The 21,359-nt window shown below is 38.3% G+C and overlaps 1 protein-coding gene across 2 annotated transcripts; it reads right to left on the bottom strand.

The window, feature by feature from the left end:
* Positions 1–312: 312 nt before the first annotated feature.
* On the bottom strand, positions 313–21,040 carry nup93 (nucleoporin 93). Of its 2 annotated transcripts, XM_059506601.1 has the most exons (22): positions 20,893–21,040; positions 20,131–20,327; positions 19,883–20,000; positions 11,239–11,301; positions 9,442–9,570; positions 7,587–7,661; positions 6,706–6,798; positions 6,452–6,591; positions 5,829–5,961; positions 5,422–5,579; positions 5,046–5,211; positions 4,851–4,944; positions 3,414–3,605; positions 3,210–3,336; positions 2,646–2,718; positions 2,502–2,546; positions 2,149–2,265; positions 1,927–2,045; positions 1,243–1,360; positions 1,077–1,160; positions 717–845; positions 313–539 (listed from the first exon to the last, which is right to left on the bottom strand). In XM_059506601.1, exons 2-22 carry the CDS (start codon positions 20,307–20,309, stop codon positions 429–431), a joined length of 2,463 nt encoding a protein of 820 aa, XP_059362584.1. In that variant the 5' UTR covers positions 20,310–20,327; positions 20,893–21,040; the 3' UTR covers positions 313–428. The 2 variants fall into 2 exon arrangements, with proteins under 2 accessions (XP_059362584.1, XP_059362585.1); XM_059506602.1 differs by lacking the exons at positions 19,883–20,000; positions 20,131–20,327; positions 20,893–21,040 and adding an exon at positions 13,759–13,958.
* Between the last annotated feature and the right edge of the window lie 319 nt (positions 21,041–21,359).

A 21,359-nucleotide genomic window follows, 5' to 3' on the forward strand; every position in this document is an offset into this window, starting at 1 on the left:
ATCCACCAAAGTGGCTAATCTTACGGTTAATAACATATTAAATAATAATAATACTATTGTGACGATAATGTGCACATCGATTGTTAGCACTGGATTGGATTGATATTGATATGAGTTTCATGAGTGATAAGCTGAAATAGTGTATTTGATTAGTTTCATGTAGCTTTTAAATGAGATTATGGCTTCTAAAATGAAATAGATTTGCAACTGAAACGTAACCAAATAAACAGAAAATGCAGGACAAATGTCACATCAAATTAAATAACTGAAAAAAATGAGGTTTACGATATAAGAAATGAAATTGAAACAAAATTGAACTGAATTTCATTTTTTTATTTCAAATAATGGAAAAAAAATAAGTTGACAAAATTAATGATGGAATGAGGACAATGAAAGAGAGCTGCTGGAGAAGGGTGAAGGGGGGAGTTTCAGTTCATTAGGACCTCCATCTGAACCAGTCTGGCATTGGTATCTCCAGCCATCCGATACGGAATCATTCCCGCAAACGTGATCAGAGCCCGGGCTTGACTGCGCAACAGCTGCAGAGAAAGTAGACAAATGCAACTGCCGATAGTCACACACTTGAGGAGAGCTAATCACAATTAACATGTGTCATCACAATGTGTGTCCAATGTCCAGCAAATTATGGACTCACACTAAGGATTAGTTTTATCGTTGATTAGGCAGTCTTTTTTAACTTAGAAAATAGGTTTTACCATGTCTCTGTCCTCTAGGGTACGCTGAGGTCTTCCTGGTGTACCTGCTGCAGCCCCCTTTAGACGCTTGTACTGTGTAAACAGGATATTCATTGTGGCCAGCAGAACCTCTGACAAATTGTGTCTTATCTGTGAAAGGATTAGGACACAATGGAGAGAATGTCATGTTCATAAAGGTTCATTCTGGTCATTAAAAAAACAAGTTTTTCAAAATTATACAGACTAGTTTTTAGTCAACTCAACCAAAAAGCAAAAGATTTCAAAAGACGTATTAATTTGGGGTAACCTGAAACAACAACAGCTTAGCATTTGAAATAAAAGCAATTAGGTAATTTATGCCAATGCTTTCAGATTTCTTACCTCATCGCTGAAGTTTCTGAATGCCGCAACCCGCTCCTCCACACTTTCCTGACTTAAGGGAACCAGCTTTAGCCTCTCAATCACCTGATACAGAACGGCACAAAAATAAAGATTAATGCCCTACAGCATGTGCCCAAGGTCAGCAGGGGTCTTATAGGTGACTTACATCATAGGCTCGGTCTATGTGGCCAGCGTGGTACTCATCAAAGAACGTCATGAGGTCCAGAAGCAGGTAGAAGGTACTGTCCACAGATTTCTCCCCAGCTATACCGTTAGTACGGTACCTGTGCTCAAGAAATACCAGAAACCATTTGGTGTTCAATGAAACTACAATCTACAAGACCAAAAAAAATTATGATGGATGCCTGTTTCTGCCTCAATTTCAAATGTGAGTAGAAATAATGCAAGATATACAGTCACAATTGACAAATTGCAACTGAGAAATAAAGACACTGTTATATGGAACTGCAATTGGTAGATATAGTTTCAATGGTCAAATATAAAGATGCAACTACAAGAAGTAAAATTGCCACAGTTATAAAGTTGCAATTATGAGATATAAGGTTGCATCTGTAACATAATCACAGCTGGAAGATACATTGTTGCAATTGTGAGATTGTGTGTTATTAAAAGAGGCCAAGCCATAATTCAGATATATAGAGTCTCAACTGCAACTTTATATTGTGAAATTTGAAGTTGTAATGAGACGAAGTTTGTAGTGAGATACAAAGTTGGGATTATGATCAATTATGAGAAATAAAAGTTGCCATTTTTAGATAAATATTTTTTTCGTACTTTACAACAAAAATGGCTTTCATAGTTTAGAGAGGTCAGTGTACAAAATGCTCACCGTTCAGCAATAGCCACTGCCATGTTTTTGAGTCGCTCTTTGTTAGACTGGGGCTCGCTAACTTGAGAGATAACTGGACTCAACAATTTGTTCATCAGCTCCAGAACCTTGTCAGCATTCTGATGCAGAAAAAAAAAGAAAATCAAACAGATGCTTTAGGCACAATCATCACGAGACTAATCAACCCAACTACTTATCTTAAGTAGTAACTACTTATCTTACCTTGGCTAACTCATACAGTTTGACGGCCTCCTCAAACAACCCCTTGTTCTCAGCCTCTGAGGCCACCTTGGTAATGATGGCTCGCGTGTCTCCAGCGAACTTGTCAATCACGCCGGGCTGAAGGGATTCAAACAAACACTGCTTAGAGCTGATGAAGACTCTGAATGCACAATGGTGTTGTCAAATTGCTTTGAGCATGAAAGGCCAGACTGTGTTGCAAAGGCCTTTGAGACAATAGCACATTCTACACAACCCTGCAAGACTGAACGAACAAAATAACGAACAACAGTGCAAGAACAGTGGCATGTTCTCTGTCTGCAAGTCAGGTGATATTACTAAAGCTTCCAACATACCTTTCTGCTACCATCTTTTTCGAGTCTTCCAAGAAGCATATCGAACTACAAGAAGAGAGTTAAGTATTGACAGATATTATGTAATTATAATAACAATTAGTATGCAGAAATGCTTCCACCAATGAGCCCGCACATGTTTCTTACCTCCCGACTCTCGATCACTAGCTCGCTGACACAGCGCATAAACATGTTTTCTCCTTGACTGTCCTTCTCATTCCTGTGGTCAATCAGAAAACAGTGATTGTGAGTTTTCACTCAGTGAAGTACAGCAATTATGCCATTGTTAGCGCGAAAGCACTTGGGCCTGCAAAGGAATGTGTTCGCTTTGTGATACGCATGCAAACCCCAAGATTAAAGACCTTTAGAAGATCAACCGTTTCCTTTTTGTAACAGTGCCTGTTAGGACTCTTAAAACAATGGGTCGAGTTGGCATCCAATTCAGTGTGCATAGAACAGGTTTAATTATTCATGGCTCATTCGTGGAAGGTTCGGAGTTATTCATGACACATTAATCTCTTCTCAGAGAGGGATTTTGCTTAGTATTTTCAGAGAAAAAGACATGACTTACAGTTCAAACACTGATCATACAGGAAACAAGCTGATTTTAGAACAGGTCTGATGTGTTGAAATATAGATTTGCTCCACTGCTCTTTTAGTATGTTACCCTAAATGCTGAATACCATCAGCTAGGGTTAGGACAACCATTACCGGAGAAAGTAGAAGTACTGCAGGGCCTCTCGTGGGTCTGTGGACTCAAACTTGCGGGTGTAGAGCATAAGCAGCCTTATGAAGTTGAGCCTTCGCACCATTGGAGGATCTCCAGCTTCTTGACTCACTGAGAATAGACCAGAAACCTTTTTAGAACAGAAGCCAGATACAATTTCGAGTTATCACTTACTGATCAGAACTTACAGAGTTGTGCGCTTTGGCCCGATGATTTGAGCAGCAGTTTCAGTTCGTACAGCACCAGAGCTACATGAACGGCATGGCTGCGCAGACGCTCCACTCGGAAAAGGAACGCTATGGCCGCCTCAAACTGTGCAGTCAAGAAAAGCACCTGAAAGTACAGGAATGGCTGGTGGCTGGCCGAGAAATGGGACTCACCTGCAGAAAACAATTTAAATAATGCCACACACCTTTATAAGCATTTGGGATAATCCGAAACCACTTACAGTACATTATAAACCACATATTGGGAATGTGCACATGCAAATGCAGCCACTAAGGATTTGTATTTGAATGCTTCTTTAAGCAAGTAATAGGTTCCACATAAATCTTCCTCAGCTGTGAAGTGCTTAAATATGCTGTTTCATTTCCATTTGCATGAGTTGAAATAATCCCCTCTCATTTAAATTGCTGTTAAAACTGACGTCTTAAAGCAGCATTGAAAAGACCTGCTGGGACTTTGCATGGAGCGTAATGGCAGCGCAGCTGGGAATGAAGGTGTCTTATCAGGAATAGAGGGAGTCTTTAATGTGGTGTACTGCAGGAACGCCAGCGAGATAAGACTGACTCATCAGGCAGGTGGAAGAAACTAAGCGGATGCCTTTCTAAAACTGGGCGAGGAGAAGTTTAAGCCATGAGCAAACAGCACAATGACATACACTTTTATCTGGGTTAGGCACACTGGCAGAGACTGAATGGGGGAGCTTTCATACTGCCCAACTTCCTAGTCTTTCAAATGCCCATTTAAATCTCTTCCTTTAGGACGGGAGTGAATCCAAAGATAAGTGGGCTGATTTTTTGGCTGTGTGGAATAATTTGATCAGAGTTTCACTCATTCAGATAGACCATTTGTTTTAAAATGAGCTGAGATTAAGATTTACTGCCTTAATTTTGTAAGTGTAATATTTTTTAATGGTGTAGTCAACTTAATCCAGTTTAACAGAAGCTGCTAGGATTCCCTTGTGACAGTAAACTTCTCCCCCCAAAATATTCACAATGTGTTTTCTCTGATTGAATACAGCTGAAACCTGTCTGTCACAGAACAGCTTACAATCTTATTTTTATTTATTACCCAGTTATGACTGAGTATATGTGATACACTTTTAAAAATGTTGTAATTTTGAACGAATGTAAATGTTTCAATTAAATAAAAGTATAAAGTATATACCAGGGATAGGCAACTCCGGTCCTGGAGGGCCACCATCCTGCAGAGTTTAGCTTCAGCCCTCATAAAAACTTACCTGCCTGTATCTATCTAGTAATTCCGAAAACACTGATTGCCTTGTTCAGGTGTGTTTAATTAGGGTTGGAGCTAAACTCTGCATGATAGTGGCCCTCCAGGACCGGAGTTGCCTATCCCTGGTATATACTATATCATATATACATGGTGACTGTGAGTCTCACCATAGTCCTCCAGTAGCTGTTTCTGAAGTTGGGCTAGAGTCATTCTGTCCTGAGGGGAACTGCTGCCATCCTCATCAAAACACACTTGATTCAGCTGGACATGGACACAGAACATGGCTCAAAATATTAGTAAAAAACATTAACTAACGTAAACTCTGATACAAAATTAGGTCTATATTTGTCGCTATATCTGACCTTGAGCCACAGGTAGTCTTCCGTCTTATCGGCCACTTCTCCATGATTGTCGCCGATGTCACATTTGCCAATGAGACAGTAGACCGCGCGCTTGTAGGGGTCAGCGCTGTTCCTCAGCACACGTCGGTAATGAAGTCGTAGTTTATTCTCTGTGGCAGGAGACAAACTGAGAAGAACAGTGCAGATGAATGAATACACTTCATCCTAAAACAGACTTATTGAATTGTCCAGTTATAAGATTCAAACTTATGCATAGGAGACGAAAAGGGAGCAAGCTGGGTCAAACGCACAAGAGAGAGAAGTAGTTACCAAAAACAGAGAAATAGTCCTCTTAGGATGTGATCTAGTTTTGGGATGAGTGTATGTGTGTTCTCACCGTCGGTCGGGGCTGTTCATGTATTCCTGAAACCAAATCTTAAAGTCGCCCAGCTGATGCTGTGCCCTGTTCACCACCTGCATGGCAGCAGACAGGTCTCCACAACGCAGGCAGAAATAGATCAGAGCCCAAACTGGATGTCCCTCCACCTCGCCGTCCTGTTACACATATACACACGCAGCAGGGTTTATCCTTGGGTCACACTGCGTCCATTTACCCCCTTTTTACTTTCAGCTCTGAAATAAGCAGCTTTTTGGCCCATGCAGGGAGAACCCACTGCTGTTATTTAAACTATGGCAAGCCAGGTTCTGTGCAGTTCACTCGAGAGTATCTGCAGTGAAGACTTCTAGTGTGTATCATGTAGTGCTGATTGTGCTGTGTGGTGTGGACACGTTCTGCTGCAGTACCTGCATGCCTGGCAGCGGGGTCGGCAGCTTGATGTTCAGGAAGCTGCATACGAGCTGATAAGTGCCAGGTACTCCACCCAGCTGAGCCTGATGCAGATTCCCAAATACAGTGACCATAGTGTAATTTTTATAGCTGTAGAAGAGAGACACAAGCAGTCAGTCATTTTTATAGTGGATACAAGTTCATACTGGGTTCACAAACTTTCTGACCAGCGATTTTAAATTATCCTTTTAGAACTAAATGTTTAAAAAAAACAAAAAACTATAAGAATTCTGATTCACTAATGAGTCATTCAGAGCCATTCGTGAAGCTGTTTGACAGACTGACTGAAATAAATTGACAAAAAAATGGGTAGTTCACAAACCTTAACTCTATCTCCTGTAAGCAATATTAAATCAACATAAGAGCAAAATCTAACCCATTAGCGAATCATTTTAAAGAGTCAAATAGACAAAGGAAGTGCTCGTAATGCCAAGTTTCAAGCATATATATTTTTTTTATTATTTATACATATATAATTTTTGCCTACTGGTAATTTCAATATTGCAACATCCCTACTTAAAACTAGTTTTTGTCAAAATTATCTCTCTAAACAAAAAGCTAGCTGAATTTTCTTTCTGACCTGTTCTCCAGGAACTGCAGGGCTTGTCTGACGAAGGCCATCTGCATGTCCACAGACACTCGGCACTTCAGCGTGTCCTTTGCTGGCACCAACAGAACGTCGGTCATCTGCTTCACCATGAGCCACATTTCTGACACGTTCTGCAAACACATGCACAGACAACTTTACAGAATCACTATTAAAGCAATCACTCCCCCATATTTCTGAGACAAAAAGCACAGACACACAGTGAAGCCAGGCAGAATGTGACATACTTTATCATCCAGGCTTTCGGCTACTGAGGCACAGAGATCTCCCAGGTTGGGTTGAAGATGTCCATTTACTATCTTCTCATTGAAGATATAGATCTAAACAAAAGAGGAAAAGTGCAAATTGAGAATCAAGGTCAAAGACTGACTGCCATCTAAGCCCCAGCTCTCCACAGCTGGATCTGCTATTATCTGGAGGTGAAGTGTAGGATGATGAAAAACAAAACAAACAGGATGAAAATGTTTAGAAGGTCTTCGAAAAAGAGCACGAAGACAAGGAGGATGACTCCACAGGCGATGTGGCGACACATGATTAGACAAGGCAATAAAAGAGAGATCTGACAAAAAAAAAACAGGAGAGAACAAAGGAAAAGAGAGTGGGAGATGGCCCTCCCCTTTATGGATAGATTGGGAGCTTACCCATCATGCTTTGTTTCAGCAAATCAATCTGATCAATCAAGCTAGGCTTGCAAAACACAACACAACACAACACTGGGGGTAGTCGTGGCCTAATGGATAAAGTTGGACTCGTAACCTGAAGGATTGCATGATTTATTAGCATCCAGTTTTTTATGTTGTCGAAAGTACTTTTTTTACTGGAAATTATAGTATTTTGATGATTGACTTCATGCATGTATAACTGTGTACTAAAGCTTTAATAGATTTTTTTCACTATTAAGTTTCTTTTTATTTAAAATTATACATTAATAAAATAAAGTTATATTTTTATACTTTATTACATTCACACACACACACACACACACACACAGACAAATAAATGAATGAAACGTACAGAATGTTTTATAAAGATATTTATAGATTTTAATTTTGTTTTTATTTTTGTTTATGCGTGTGCTTAGAGTGTATAATTATGAATTTCTACAAACCTGTCGACTGTAAGCAACTTCCACATTGTTCAGTGCACTGCGTCCTGGAACTCCGACCTCACTCACGAAACTGGGCTGTAGGGCACATAGCAACAGTCGTTAAGGCACAAACAAGGATGTCTACACAACAAGACCGTATTAATATTCGCTATGTGTAGGTGTGCATATGTGCGCCTGTAAAAGCGTGGGTTTGACAAGTGCACAAGCTGCGTTTATCTCGGAGAGTTGTTTTAATCTAAATGCGGTGACCAATGTAGCGTGAAGCTATTGTGAAGAACATAATTCACGCTTGAGAGCGAACAGCGCAGTATTGTGAATACACAGGGAAGAAAGGGACAGACAGGAAAACCTTAAATTGTATAAGTGGAAATTCATTTCTCTCTTCTAAAGAAAAAATGTCACATGTACTGAGAAAGATTTGACAGATAAAGCATATGGTGCTTTAATTGAAATAATTTTCAACACACTTTCTCTCTTCTCACACACACACACACACACACACACACACAAACACACACTCCACAATAGCAAATTCCATGAACAGCCAAGCAAGAAAGCCACTGAGGCGTTGTAGTTTGTGTGACTATGTAGTGGGGAGGGGGCGACCCAGGCTGGTGGTACAAGGAAGAGTGAGCTCCTGGCATAGGAAGTGAACAGCAGGTCACACATGGAAAATTTAACTGCTGTTTAATAATTAAAGCAGCAGGACAGCAGTCAAAAATCTCCTAGAGCACACAAACATACATGAATTTGTGTCCAAATTTGCACAAACACTACATTCTTCTTGAATCCTTTATAGGAAAATAAAAGGAAAGACAAAAGTATATTCTGAGGCTTTGCCTTCTCAAAAAGACCATTTGCCATAGACAGACTATTGTTCCACTTGAGGACATAAAAATAAGATTGCTTTTTTTTGGTATATATAATTTAAAAGAGGAGTGCTTGTCATCTTCAATGTTTGATGTTTTTTTTACATCCTTCCCTCTTACTCACCTCTCCATTTTGTGACAGCAGAGATGTGAGCAATGCTGCCAAAAGAGCCTTTATTAATAATACCCTCTAAAAGCAACCAATGTCATACCATCTTACTGTCTCATGACTGATTTTTTTTCACTGTTATATGATGTGAGCATATGAATACAACAATAGATTTAAAGCTAAATATATATATATATATATATATATATATATATATATATATATATATATATGAGGAATTTAAAAAAAAGTATAAAAGTAAATACATATGTATTAAAATGTTCACAGCATACAAGAGAGTATGTCATGTCAGAAATATAAAACGCATACAGCTTTATTTTTTATAGCTAAATGGCCTAAATATAGTCTAAATATCTGTATTTATACACAAACATAAAACTAAATCTACATATGTGTGTGTCTATAGATAGCTAGATATAGCTAGATAGCTAGATAATGTTGATTTAGTTTGACTTTTTATTAATCCATTTGGTGATGCTTGTAGTGGATAAATTACTTTAAGGCTACTGAATGTTATCTTTACATAATGATTTGTCTTATATATATATATATATATATAATTACTAAAAAACAATAAGGTCTAAATGTCCTATTGTGAAAAGAACTACAAAAAAAGATTTTGCCAGATAAGATTTCACTGACAAATAGATCCAGGACAAAAGTAGCCACAGGCTGGGTGTATCACGCCAACAGATCTAAACAAGCTCCTTAGATGCTAAATGAGAACATTTGTACTTCCCGGATACGCCACTTGTGATGTGAGGTAAGTGTGTGCTATTACATATCATACAAGGGAGTTATATCACATCTATCCTGCGTGTGTATTGTGTTTCATGTGGCGTGTTGTTCCTCAGACCTCCACTTCCTGGCTGAAGTCCAGTGCATCCTCTCCAGCTCCCAGCAGGGTGTGCAACACTCTCTGCTTCACCTGCTCCCACTGCACCAACATAGAGTCTCTGTGGTACTCCTCCGCAAGCAGAAATGTCTGCAAGAAAGACAGAACGACTGAAATAGAGGGGACAATGTACAAATCACACATAAAAGATGTGATAAATGAGAGTAAAATGAGTTGAAACTACAAAGACTTGAGCAAATATATAGGTTACCCAACATGTGACGCATTAAAAATAGCTAGTGGAGTAAGAAGGGAGCAGCCTGGATCTCGTGCACAATAAGCGCTAACGGGCACCACTATCTTCACCCCTACCTCAATCCCACCTCAGAGGGACAAGGAACGAGAGCTGGGCTTGGGGAGACTCAAACTGGGTCTTGCCCGCTAAAGCCTGGATGCATGGAGGCCTCGCTAATGGAACTGTGCCACTATCTGGGTCTGTCTTCACGCCTACCACCGATTTAGCCTCTACCCTGATTGAATCCTAAGACGTTTCGTCTATTTTACTCGGTCCCGGCGGACTGACGTGTGATAATTGCAAGCGCTCTAATTAAAAAGGCTTATGAACCCTGGAGGAAGAGATTTTGGAATCGAGCATAATGATGGAGGGAGTGAGTGAATATTATCAGTACAGTGTGCTGAAGTTAATGTCAATCAGGTAAAATTTCACGAGGAGAAAACGCTCAGGAGGGTTTCGTTTTTAAGGGGGAAAACAATAGCGTATGGCTTTATAAGCAATTCAGAATCTAACTGTACTCCAGATGATTTTGCTGGGTCAAAAAAGCCATTAATCATCCAGCAATTTACTTCAACCTCAATTGGGGTCCAAAATTAAGGCTCAAAATGCCCAAATGCAAGTAAAAATTGGCTTTGGAGAGCGGAGTGAATAAATTACTCGCCAGTTGGTCTGTAATTTTATTAGAAACTGCAGTTGCACATGGTTTATGTAAAATTTTAAGAATGATTGCTTGACACATGCTGATGTAAGTGTCGTGCAAGATTCAAATAAAAAGTAAACTCTAGGATGCTTATCCTAGTTTTTGCCCATATCTTCATGTGGCGTCAGATATAAGTGGAATATTCCTAAAATAAAATAAAAATATGAGGAAATAAATCATGATGAGTTTGACAGGTACCGTTATAAATGGAGACTGGCTTTTAGCCACAAAAAAGTGATTTAAAGGAAAAGCAGTTGATTTTGGGCCTGCCTTTTGGGAGATAAATTTTACTGCAGTGCTCGAGGACCCAAAACTTTCCCTTTTCACTTTGTCACATACAGGCCATCGGTGTTGTGAGGTTAACACCTCTTCTTTGGTGAGCAAATTATCCTCTGTCTATCTCTTTGCGGACATTCCTCCTCCTGAGACGTTTGATGATTAGACTGAGAGGATAGATAGATGGGATATTGCCCTGGCAGAGAGCAGATCTCTGCTGACAGATGGATAATAACAGGTGAAAGGGCCTGTTTTTACCTGACTCCTGACAGTGGTTGAGGAGACAACAAGGGGGAAAGTGATTTGACCTAAAACCGAAAGAGCTACAACCTCTGGCAAGTATCGGAAGGAGACCGTTTTAAAGGAGCTGTCAGATGAATTGCGTAGATTTGAAATGTCTGTGCAATGCGGGATGTAGTCGTGTTGAAGTTTAACATTGTTAAAAATCCCATTCCTTTTCTCTGCACTGGACAAAAAGACATGGATTGATTGACTGGGCAAATAAATGGATGTAAAAGGATATAGAAAGGTTAAGGATGATGCTCACCCTGCGGCGTGATTCCTCGATGGCTGACAGTAGTGCATTGTCTCTCTCGTTCTTCAGAAAGCCCTGGAACAAGAGACACGGCATGGAGGTTAAATGTACTGCAACCTATTTTCTTCTTTTTTGCATTCAGAGCACACGCCCTCTCCCTTTCTCTCTTCCTTCCCTTCATACTTCCTCCAAGATGCAAACGCCACAGGCCAGAGATGGAGAATTGCCATCATTATTGAAAATCGCAACTAAAAATGTGCTTAGAATTGACCCTGTGCGAGATCGCTGGCCCAAAATGGCCGCTCTCGACTGGTCAGAGCTGGATCAGCAAAGCTTTGGTTCACTACATTTTCGAGTTTACTAAAAGTACTGCACATTTAACCATGAACTTGCATTCATGGGAACATGTGAACCACATTCCTATACAAAAGAAGTCAATGGACAGTAATGGAAAATGTGGTTCAAACTGCTTGGTTTCCACCCATCTCCAACTCTGACTGCTCTCCAGAATACAGACAGTTAAAACCAGACTAAACCCTGGCTAGAATGTTACCAATTGGAAATCATAAAGCCAACAGCTGCGTATATCTAATTATGGGCCATCATCATCTAAAACGTGATTTTTGTACGATCACAGATGGAAAACGCACACATCAGTAGCCTCCAAGGATACACAAGCTACATTTTCTGATTGGATGCCGAGTGTGCAGCTCGAGCAAACTGTATGGATGCACTAGGAGTGGTCATACTTGATGTACAGCTGGGTAATGAACACTCTCACACACACCGCGTTCGTTTTGATCACAGAAAGATCCAGCAGCTGATCCTGAGGACAGAGAAGTCACTGGAATGACGTGCAACACACACACACACACATACTGAGTGGGGGATGGGATAGGGAGTGGTACTGATGAAAGGGAAAGCTGGTTCTGTTGGGTTTGGAGGATCATCAGAGCGCTGAAAAAACTATTTTCGAAGGATGGATAGAAATGCGACCTCTGAACTGGAAATTACAACCATTGGCTTAATGGCTTTTACAACAAGGAAGGAGTCAAAAAAGCATCAGGCACATTTTCCAGGTTTAAATTTTGCTCGTGTCATAAAAAACATACCACATAATCGTAAAAGAATTAACACTGATTTGAGATGTTTCCTTGACTTCGTCAATAAACTCATTCGATTTTAGAAATTTAGGAACTGATCACCATTCACACACTTTTTTTTTTTTAAATCCAAGTCTTCAGGATTGGGTTGAAGCCAGTCCTCCCTTACCCCCCCAATTACTCTTTTCCTCCCCCCTTTGAGATTGCAAGACCCCCATCACCCCATCCACACTCTGACTGACAGCTGTAAATGAGGATTGATTTATTCTGATTTGGTGAACACAACATCTAAATGACGCATCCGAACGAAAGAGCCGATCTGATGGATACGGAAATGTAAAGTGGGTGGGGTGTGGGAGGATTTATGTGTGGGAGCAGCCAACATTTCATACTTAGCAGCACTATTTCTTGCTCAGTCACCATGCCTCCAACCGCTAGCTACAAAACAGCGCCCCCTTCAGGAATTCATGCTCTGCATCTAGTACCCAAGAGCCACTAGGTGACAAAAGGAACACATTTTACATGGATGCATTTGGGTCATGCCTTGTCCAAGATCATGCTTTCTACATACTGTGAACTGTTTCATTCCATATGGCATTTTTATACATTATTAATCACATAATATGAAAAGAAAATAAAAAAAAATAAAAAGAAATCTTCTCGGATGTGCAATTTATACCAAACTATGTGTATATATTTTTTGATGCACATTTTAAATCATTTGACCACAGCAAAATATATTTGTGACTAAAGGTTGCCAATAATACAGCTAAACAAAGTGCAGATCACATAGGTTGAAAGGGGAGGTTACCGTATGCCATACAATTAAGCACCGCGTATTTCTGGAAGATTCAAGGCGCAGCAATTATTGAGCAAGTGTGATTTGTATAAAAACGGTGCATCAAGACAAACAGAAGACATCATTACTAAATAAAGCACATACATGTTCAAGAAAGACATTGTAATAAATGCTACATACAGAATTCATACATGTTCATGTTGCACACACCTTCTTGTGGATGTATATACATTCTGAAATCGGGTATAATGCATTTTGAACAACACACAGCAGGAAATATGACACGGATTGACATCGAATGCACACTGAATTGAATGCAAGCTGTATAAAAGACATGCATACATGTGCTAACTGATCTGCAGCATTTGATTTGAACTCAAACATCTCTCTAGATCTATACACCCATCTCTTTTTTCTTTCTTTCATTTCTGAACAATGAGAAGGAGTGAAGAAACCCCACCCTAACCCCACCACTTCCTTTGTGACAGACAAGTCTTCATCCTCCTCCTCGCCATCTTCATCATCCCTTCTGAGAAAGTGAGAGTCTTGTCTTTTGGGTTAAACCAACTGTCCAAGGCGTACATACTATAGCAAGCCTGTCGAATGCATGTGCGTATAGTTGATACTCACTTATGCTCTGGCTTAACCTGCTGGGAAAGTGCTGCTGAGAGGTGAAAGTGTTTAGAAGCAGAGTACCCATCCCCTGCCCATGCCATCTCCATCTTCCTCGTCCTGCAGAAGCGGGCCAGTGCATTTTAGAGCGTTTCTGACCTCCTTCACCAGAGGCCCGCACTGTCTCTGCCACATGCACTCTTCTTTACCTCAAGGCGGCCCAGTGGTCTGAACCTAGATATGAGCCACGAGCAGGGTTACTGTTGGCTGCTTTATTGTCAGAGGCGGAGCGTACCAAGTCAGCCCAGAGACACGGGGGGGAATCTGAGGAGAAGTCATTATTCAACCTGATCCATGTGCTTGTTCACCATCAGTCGTCCACCCCTCCTCCTCCTCATTTCTCCTCCAGCATCCCTGCCAGCCTCCTCTTTCACTCTCACTCATTTCTTCCTTTTTTTAAAACATCTCTCCATCCTTCCTTTTTCCTCTTCAGCTAGTGCAATGCAATTATGGTAATGGTTTCCCCCCCACACACATACTCTCCTGATGGTTTTAGACATCCTGTCCTGAAACTGGGCTAATAATCCTCTTAAGAGTCATGTTTAGTTAATGAGCAGAGTGCACTGACCAGAGATCAGACTCCACATGTAGAGCTATTTACACTTATCCTGCACCTACCGTTGTGTGCACTTAAGATAACCCACTCTGGTGCGATGACATGGTGAGGGAAAAATGGAAGTAAGTGGAAGTGAGAGTTAAAGAAAAAGATGAGATGCATCGCCTAATTCTGCGCCATTTTGCTTGGGTGGTGCATCTGCTTCTTGCAGTCCAACATTTACAGCGTTCACCTTTTCATTTACATGTTATAAGGCTTTCTTGCTTTTGTCCGTCTTACTGTTGTGATGTTTAATTAAAACATTTATTTAGCTTTTTTAAAGGAAACACGTGGGTTGCAGAAGGCTGCAAGCTTTCCGACACACGCAAACGGAGAAGGCAAGAGAAAGACCGGAGACTACGCCTTATCAGCAGCGTGCATTTCCTTTGTCTTCAGGCAGGCAGGCTCGGCCGTCTTATGGAGCACGCACAATATACAATTTACACACTCTGCCACCAGCTCGCAGAGTCGATGCACATCTAGATGTCTCTGCAAAATTATAATGGTGCAATCCTGAGCAAGGCACCTGCAGCATCTTTGTTTTTTCCAGCAGCAGGTTTAATGCGATTCTGAACATCTTTTCAATAGGTTATTTAGACGGCGGAGATACATAACAAGAATGAAGATGATAAATTGAAGAGCAGTTACACAACTTCAACAAAAGGGAGATATTAAATCTCATAGCCCTTAGAGTCAATCAGAGTTGTTCTAAAAATGCTAAAGAGATTTTCAGCCACACACGCACGCACACATTCAGACACGGAGGGTGGTAAGGAAAGTGCCAGGCAGTAAGTGCACTTCCAGTATGAGCCGAGCCGCACTCTGGCAGGCAGGCCAACCACAAAAATATGTCTGACAAAAAGACGATGGAGAGGAGGGGGAGGGATAGAGACAGTAAGAAAAAGAAGGAGAAAAGAGATAAGCACAGAAAAAGATGGGTGGGGGTAAACGGCTTCGAACCTTCAAGAAGCAAAAACCAAGTGGATCATTACACGACTTGAGTCAACAGCCAATTCTCTATCCGCATTGATAACATTCAAACGAATGAAAATATATCTTTTTATGGTAAGAAGTAATTGAGGACATAAACCAGTTGCTACCAACAAGACACATTCTGTTGTCTGTACATTTCAATGTGTGTGGCTGTGTGATTGTCCAGAAAAGTTAAACTTCTCTAAAATATATTTTGGATTTTGAAAACAGCAAAAAAAGGACCACAACTGATGTGTCAGGCAATGATTTGACACAGTTCCCAGATTGAATCCCAACTTGTGGTTTTTTCTGATCCTGATCCTCTCCAACATTGATTCTTGTCTGCTCTGTACTGTATTATTAACCAATATAAAATCTTTTTGTTTTTCTCATATAGGCTACAGAAATGTTCTTGTTTTTTTTTATTACACTGAAAACACAGATATGAATAATCGCCAGGTGAGAATGAAACCAATGTTTCCATCCTTATATACCCCACAGCTCTTCAGTAAGACATAAAATGGCCCTTCAGTAAGACACATAGTACCTCTTCATCGACACAAAACCTAAAAAGGGCTCCTTTTAACTATTATTATTCATTTAGTTTTATCATTAATATTGTTTCTAATGGCATTATATTTAATATTAAATTTATGCATTTAGCAGACGCTTTTAATCCAAAGCGACTTACAGTGCATTCAGGCTATCAATTTTTACCTATCATGTGTTCATTTACTCACTTTAAAACTTAAAACAATCGATACTGTGGCTAAAAAACAGACTCATAAAGTGGTTTCCTTTCAAACTAAAGCACAATGAGAATATCATATTTTATAACTATATAATCTATAAAATCTGTCCAGTGTCTTTAATACAGATTAACTGAAGAATATTTGACAGTTGAAAAAAAAGAATCATTATTTTATCAAATTAAAGAAAAAAAAGAATACCTTTCCCAAAACTGTTTAAACTGTACCAAAAGTCTACCGCACATAACAAAAGACTTAAATGTAAATATATATAAAAAATAAAAATAAAAATTCACAAAACAAAAATAATTTTTGTTGATCAAAATAGTCCCATAGAAATCATTAAAGACCATGTTTGTCGTGATCTTGTGATATCTGATGATGGAAGAGGCTAGTACAGACCACAATCATGACAAGAGGAGTTAAGCCAAAATGCACAAGCCATATATTACTTCCTGTGATTTTGTGTAAATACATTTAGCTCACTACTTCACAGCATTAAAATGTATACACACAGAAATTATAAACATCAGGCAGTAAAATCAAATTTGAGTACAAACAGCTCATAATGCCGTAAATGACTGTATTTGTAATTTCATGTGGTTTGCCAGCTCATTGTTGACTTCACTGCTGAATCCTGGCTCTAGTGAGCTCACTATAATTCACTAAACGTGTGTGGTATCATAATGCAGTCACCATAAACACCACCTTTCTGTCCCACTCTGAACCCACTTGTTTTTTGGTGCTTTGTGCATCACAACAGTTGCAATAAGGCATTAGCATTGTATTTATATTTTACGAATTTATAAATCTGAATCTAAAAATCTTCTAGTATCAGCAGCATCCACAGGGGGGCATAGTAACCACTGTTATTGTTACTGGTTCAGAAGGCATGAACATCATTCAAATGTCATTTTTATAATTTTCCTATCTGGTTCTTTTAATTTAAAATGGCAACTGTCATCAAAAAATCTTAAACTGTAATGAGCTTGACTGTGTAATTAAAATTTTAAGTATTACATAGTGCTTCGCCTGAATCACATTTTGCCACGTCGCGTCTCTTGGCCTTCAGGCCTGTATTACTCTTACAGAAGCACTTAGAACTGAATTCAGTAGTAACCCATTGCCACAGCAAAGTCACACCTTAGCAGACTTGCATATTATAATCCAATTCACAGCATGCACAACATCATTTCTAAAAGATGTGCACTCAGCCTGCCTTCACAAATGCCCAAATCAAAACAACAGGAAATACATATGTATAGTACACACAAGAAAAGTTGGACTAAGAAGCAATGATAATATAAAAAAACATGAATGGCAGAAAAACCTGTTGCCATTAAGATAAATGCATAGACAGGGATTGAGAGCCATTAGACCCACCCTGTCTCTTAAACTCTAAAGGCAACAGCATAGTGGTTATTATAAATGGGCTGAGTTTTGAGATTGTTTAAATGTTAATTTGGCTTCTACTGAGGCTGTAATGCTGGATGTATTATCAAATTATTAAGACACTGCAGAGTACATCACTAACAGGGGAAAGTGTTAACCAAAGCTAAAGGTTTGGGGTCAGTATTTATTTACTTATTTTATTTAAAAAAATAATGATAATACTTTAATTGTGCAAGGATGCATTAATTAGCTTACAGCAACACATTTATAATGTTAAAAGAAAATTCAATTTCCATTAAATGCTGTTCTTTTCGACTTTCTATTAATCAAAGGATACTGAAAAAGTATTACGGTTTCCACAAAAACATTAAGGAGCACAACAGTTTCAATAATCATAGTAATAAGAAACATTTTGAGCACCAAATCAGCAAACTAGAATGATTTTTGAAGGATCATGTAACACTGAATTCTGAAATAATGACTAGAAATTCCACATCTTCCTTCACAGGAATAAAGTACATACATTTTTAAGTATATTAAAAAAGAAAAGTTATTTTAAACTGTAATAATATTAGCAGTATTTTTGATCAAATAAATGCAGCCTTGGTGAACATGAGACTTATTTATATAAAAAGGCAGTAAATATTATCAAACCCAACTTCTGATTAGTAGTTTTAGTGTGTGTTAAGTCATTAACTGTTCTAAGTACATTTCTGCAATGAAAATGTTTCTTGTATACCATTAGTGTCAAATCTGAACTTGTTTTTTAAAATGTTGCTAATTAAAATCTAAATAATAAAGATTAAGTATTAGGATTTACTAGTATCCTTTACATGTATTTTACAAATGATATCCAACTGAAAAATGTAGGGAACAAATAAAGAGAACATATTATATTAATTGTAAAGTTATGTTTAAATATGCATTTGAAAGCACTTCACAAAAACAAAATTGCATAAGAGAATACAGCAAAGAAATTAGTCAACTTATTTAAATAAACTTAAAATGAAAAAATTTGATGGATTGGATGAGCACATTTGTATTAAAATGGTGGCATAAAGTTCCATTTCACCCTCAATATACATGTAAAGGGAGGACAATGCATTTTCGTGAAATTACTTGTTTCTATTTATTCCAGATTCATCCATTTATAAAGTCAGTTCTGAGTAATGCCAAAGCCCAAATATACACTACCAGTCAAAAGTTTTTGAACAGAAAGATTTTAAGCCTGCATTTATTTAATCTAGAGATGTTAATTTCCGTTATTTCTCCTAACTGACCACCGACGCTCATTAACCAATTATTACCCGTTAATCGACAAATGAATAAATGAATGAATTAAATTCATTAGAAAGGACAAGTGTGTGTGACCCATTAAAAATACTAACATTTGTTTACCGGGGATTAATTTTACATGCACAAAAAGCAGCAAACAACAGAACATGAGGATTCACATGGTCATATCATATCACATCATGCACCTGCAGAACTTCTGTGAGCGGAGAATTTACATGTATATACATATAAAACGACTAAATAGGTCTAAACAAGAAAAATATTTTAACTTGAATAATAAATTAAGAAAACAAAAGAATAAAACTGTGTAACAAGTAGCCTAGTATGCAGAGTTTCTGTAAATTTTTGTGCTGCGTGAAAGGAAACCAAAATGACAGAAAGCTCATTATTTTTCTTTTCTAAACTGCCTATTTCTGAATAAAATAAAATAAAATGTGACATACTCAACTTTTTTTCCCCATCTAAAAAACACTTTTTTTTTAAAATATGCATAGTGTATTTTAAACATGCAGCAAATATTTTAAAATATTTTGATAAATTAGGCTTGAAGAATCCTGAAAATACTGAAAATAATAATTAATGTTATTTGAGCAGCAAATAAGCATATTAAAATAATTTCTGAAAGATTACGTGACACTGAACACTGGAGTAATGGCTGCTGAAAATTCAGCTTTGCCATCACAGGAATTTTTTTTATTTAAATCAATAAATAAAATAGAAAATGTATTTTATATTGTAATATTTTTGTTGTATTGTTGTAAATGTAATAAAAAATTTTATCAAACAAATAAAACCTTGGTAAGCATGAGATTATTTTAATACTACTTAAAAACTTAAAAATCCTACCAACCACAAACTTCTGAACTTTGTGTACATACTTTTTAATGTTATTGTACATCCATATAATTTGGACCCTTTGATATGAACAGATACTACAACTACTGCAGTGGCTAAATATATGACATTAAACATCTGCATCTCAATGCATGCAGAGGTGAGATATAAAGATTATATATATAAAAAAGATCAAATTCATCTAGGAATAAAAAAAACCCACCCAAGTAAAACATGCACTAACCTGAATATCAGTGTCCTTGACTGGCTCAAGAGGCTCAAATGTAGTGGCAGCACTGAGACTCTCAAGACGCTGAGAGATATGGAAGATGTCAAGACCCCGAGAGCCCAAAAGGATGGAGCTGAAGATATAAAAAAATAACAGTACAGATATAAATAATACGCAGTCCCAAATGACTTCAAATAAATTTAAGTGTCATGCCAAATGTGTTTATTTAATTTAATTTAAGTGTCACCAAACTAAAAACTCACGCTTTTACGTCAGCTGTGTCTTGAGAGGTTCTGGTGAGAGTGCGGGAGCGTAGTCGCTCTCCTGCCTGTTGGATCTCCTGTAGGTTTCGCTCAACATGGGGCAGCTCGGACACGGCCTCAGTTTCTGCTGCTAGCTGTTCTGCCTGCTGCAGGAGCTCCCCGAAGCCCTCAGTATCCATCTGCAGCTCCTGTTTCACCTGACAGCAACACAAGAGCATGTCTTCATTTCATGGTGATATGCACATAATTTGTAATGAGTATGGTAGTTTCCATAGTAGCTTTAACACAGCAAATGATCACTTACTACACTTTTCATTACAATAAAACTGAAAGAACCTCTGAAAGCTTGTTACATAGATAAACCTACAATTTGAAGGACATTCCATGTTAAATTATTATTATTGTACAGTAGTAACTGTGTGATTTTCACTACATAGTTATACTTATTAACTTTAGGATGTCAAATACACGATTAACTACTATTAATAAAGTCAAATAAACTGTATCGTTACATACTCATTTATTTATCATTCTATTTTTATTAAATGGAACATATAAAACACATAATTAGTACTACACTGAATGAATGATAGCTTGTGAAACAACGTTAATGACTAAAAACGACTGTCTCTTGCTAGCAAGCTAACTTGACATGAGGTGCTCTCGGCAAATGCGTCCCAGACAGACACCCGTCAAATGAGACTTCAATTAACTAGCTATTAACTAGGTAATTAATGAACGCATATGTAACAACCCCCCTACCTAAATGCGAATTCTTAGAGCGGCTATAGTATGATAATTTCCACTTTAGCCCCTATGCTAAACACAAGCCCCGCGTGAACTCTCGGGTTCCATTGAGCGCGCGCTGATTGGTTCAAATCGATTCTTCCCAGAAGCACGCTCGACTCGATAGAACTTTATTCAGATGTTTCGGTTTACAATAATTTATATAAATGAGATCAGGTCAGATACAATTTCTGTAGGATTGCTTGAAAAAAAAAACATTTGCTGAACCTTGATAGTGATTATACAGCGATGTCCTGTGTTATACTTGATCTATGATGGCGATATTTGATATATGATTTAGGGATAGCTACATGAAGTAGCCCAAGTAAGCAATTAGAATTACGGTAATATTAAATTAATACTATTATCTCATTACTTACACCCCGGGGATAAATCATGTAGCTTATCCTTGTCGGCATTCGCTTCTTTGAACCAACAAATGA

Source organism: Carassius carassius, chromosome 23 (assembly GCF_963082965.1).
Source record: "Carassius carassius chromosome 23, fCarCar2.1, whole genome shotgun sequence".
Classification (NCBI taxonomy): Eukaryota; Metazoa; Chordata; class Actinopteri; order Cypriniformes; family Cyprinidae; genus Carassius; species Carassius carassius.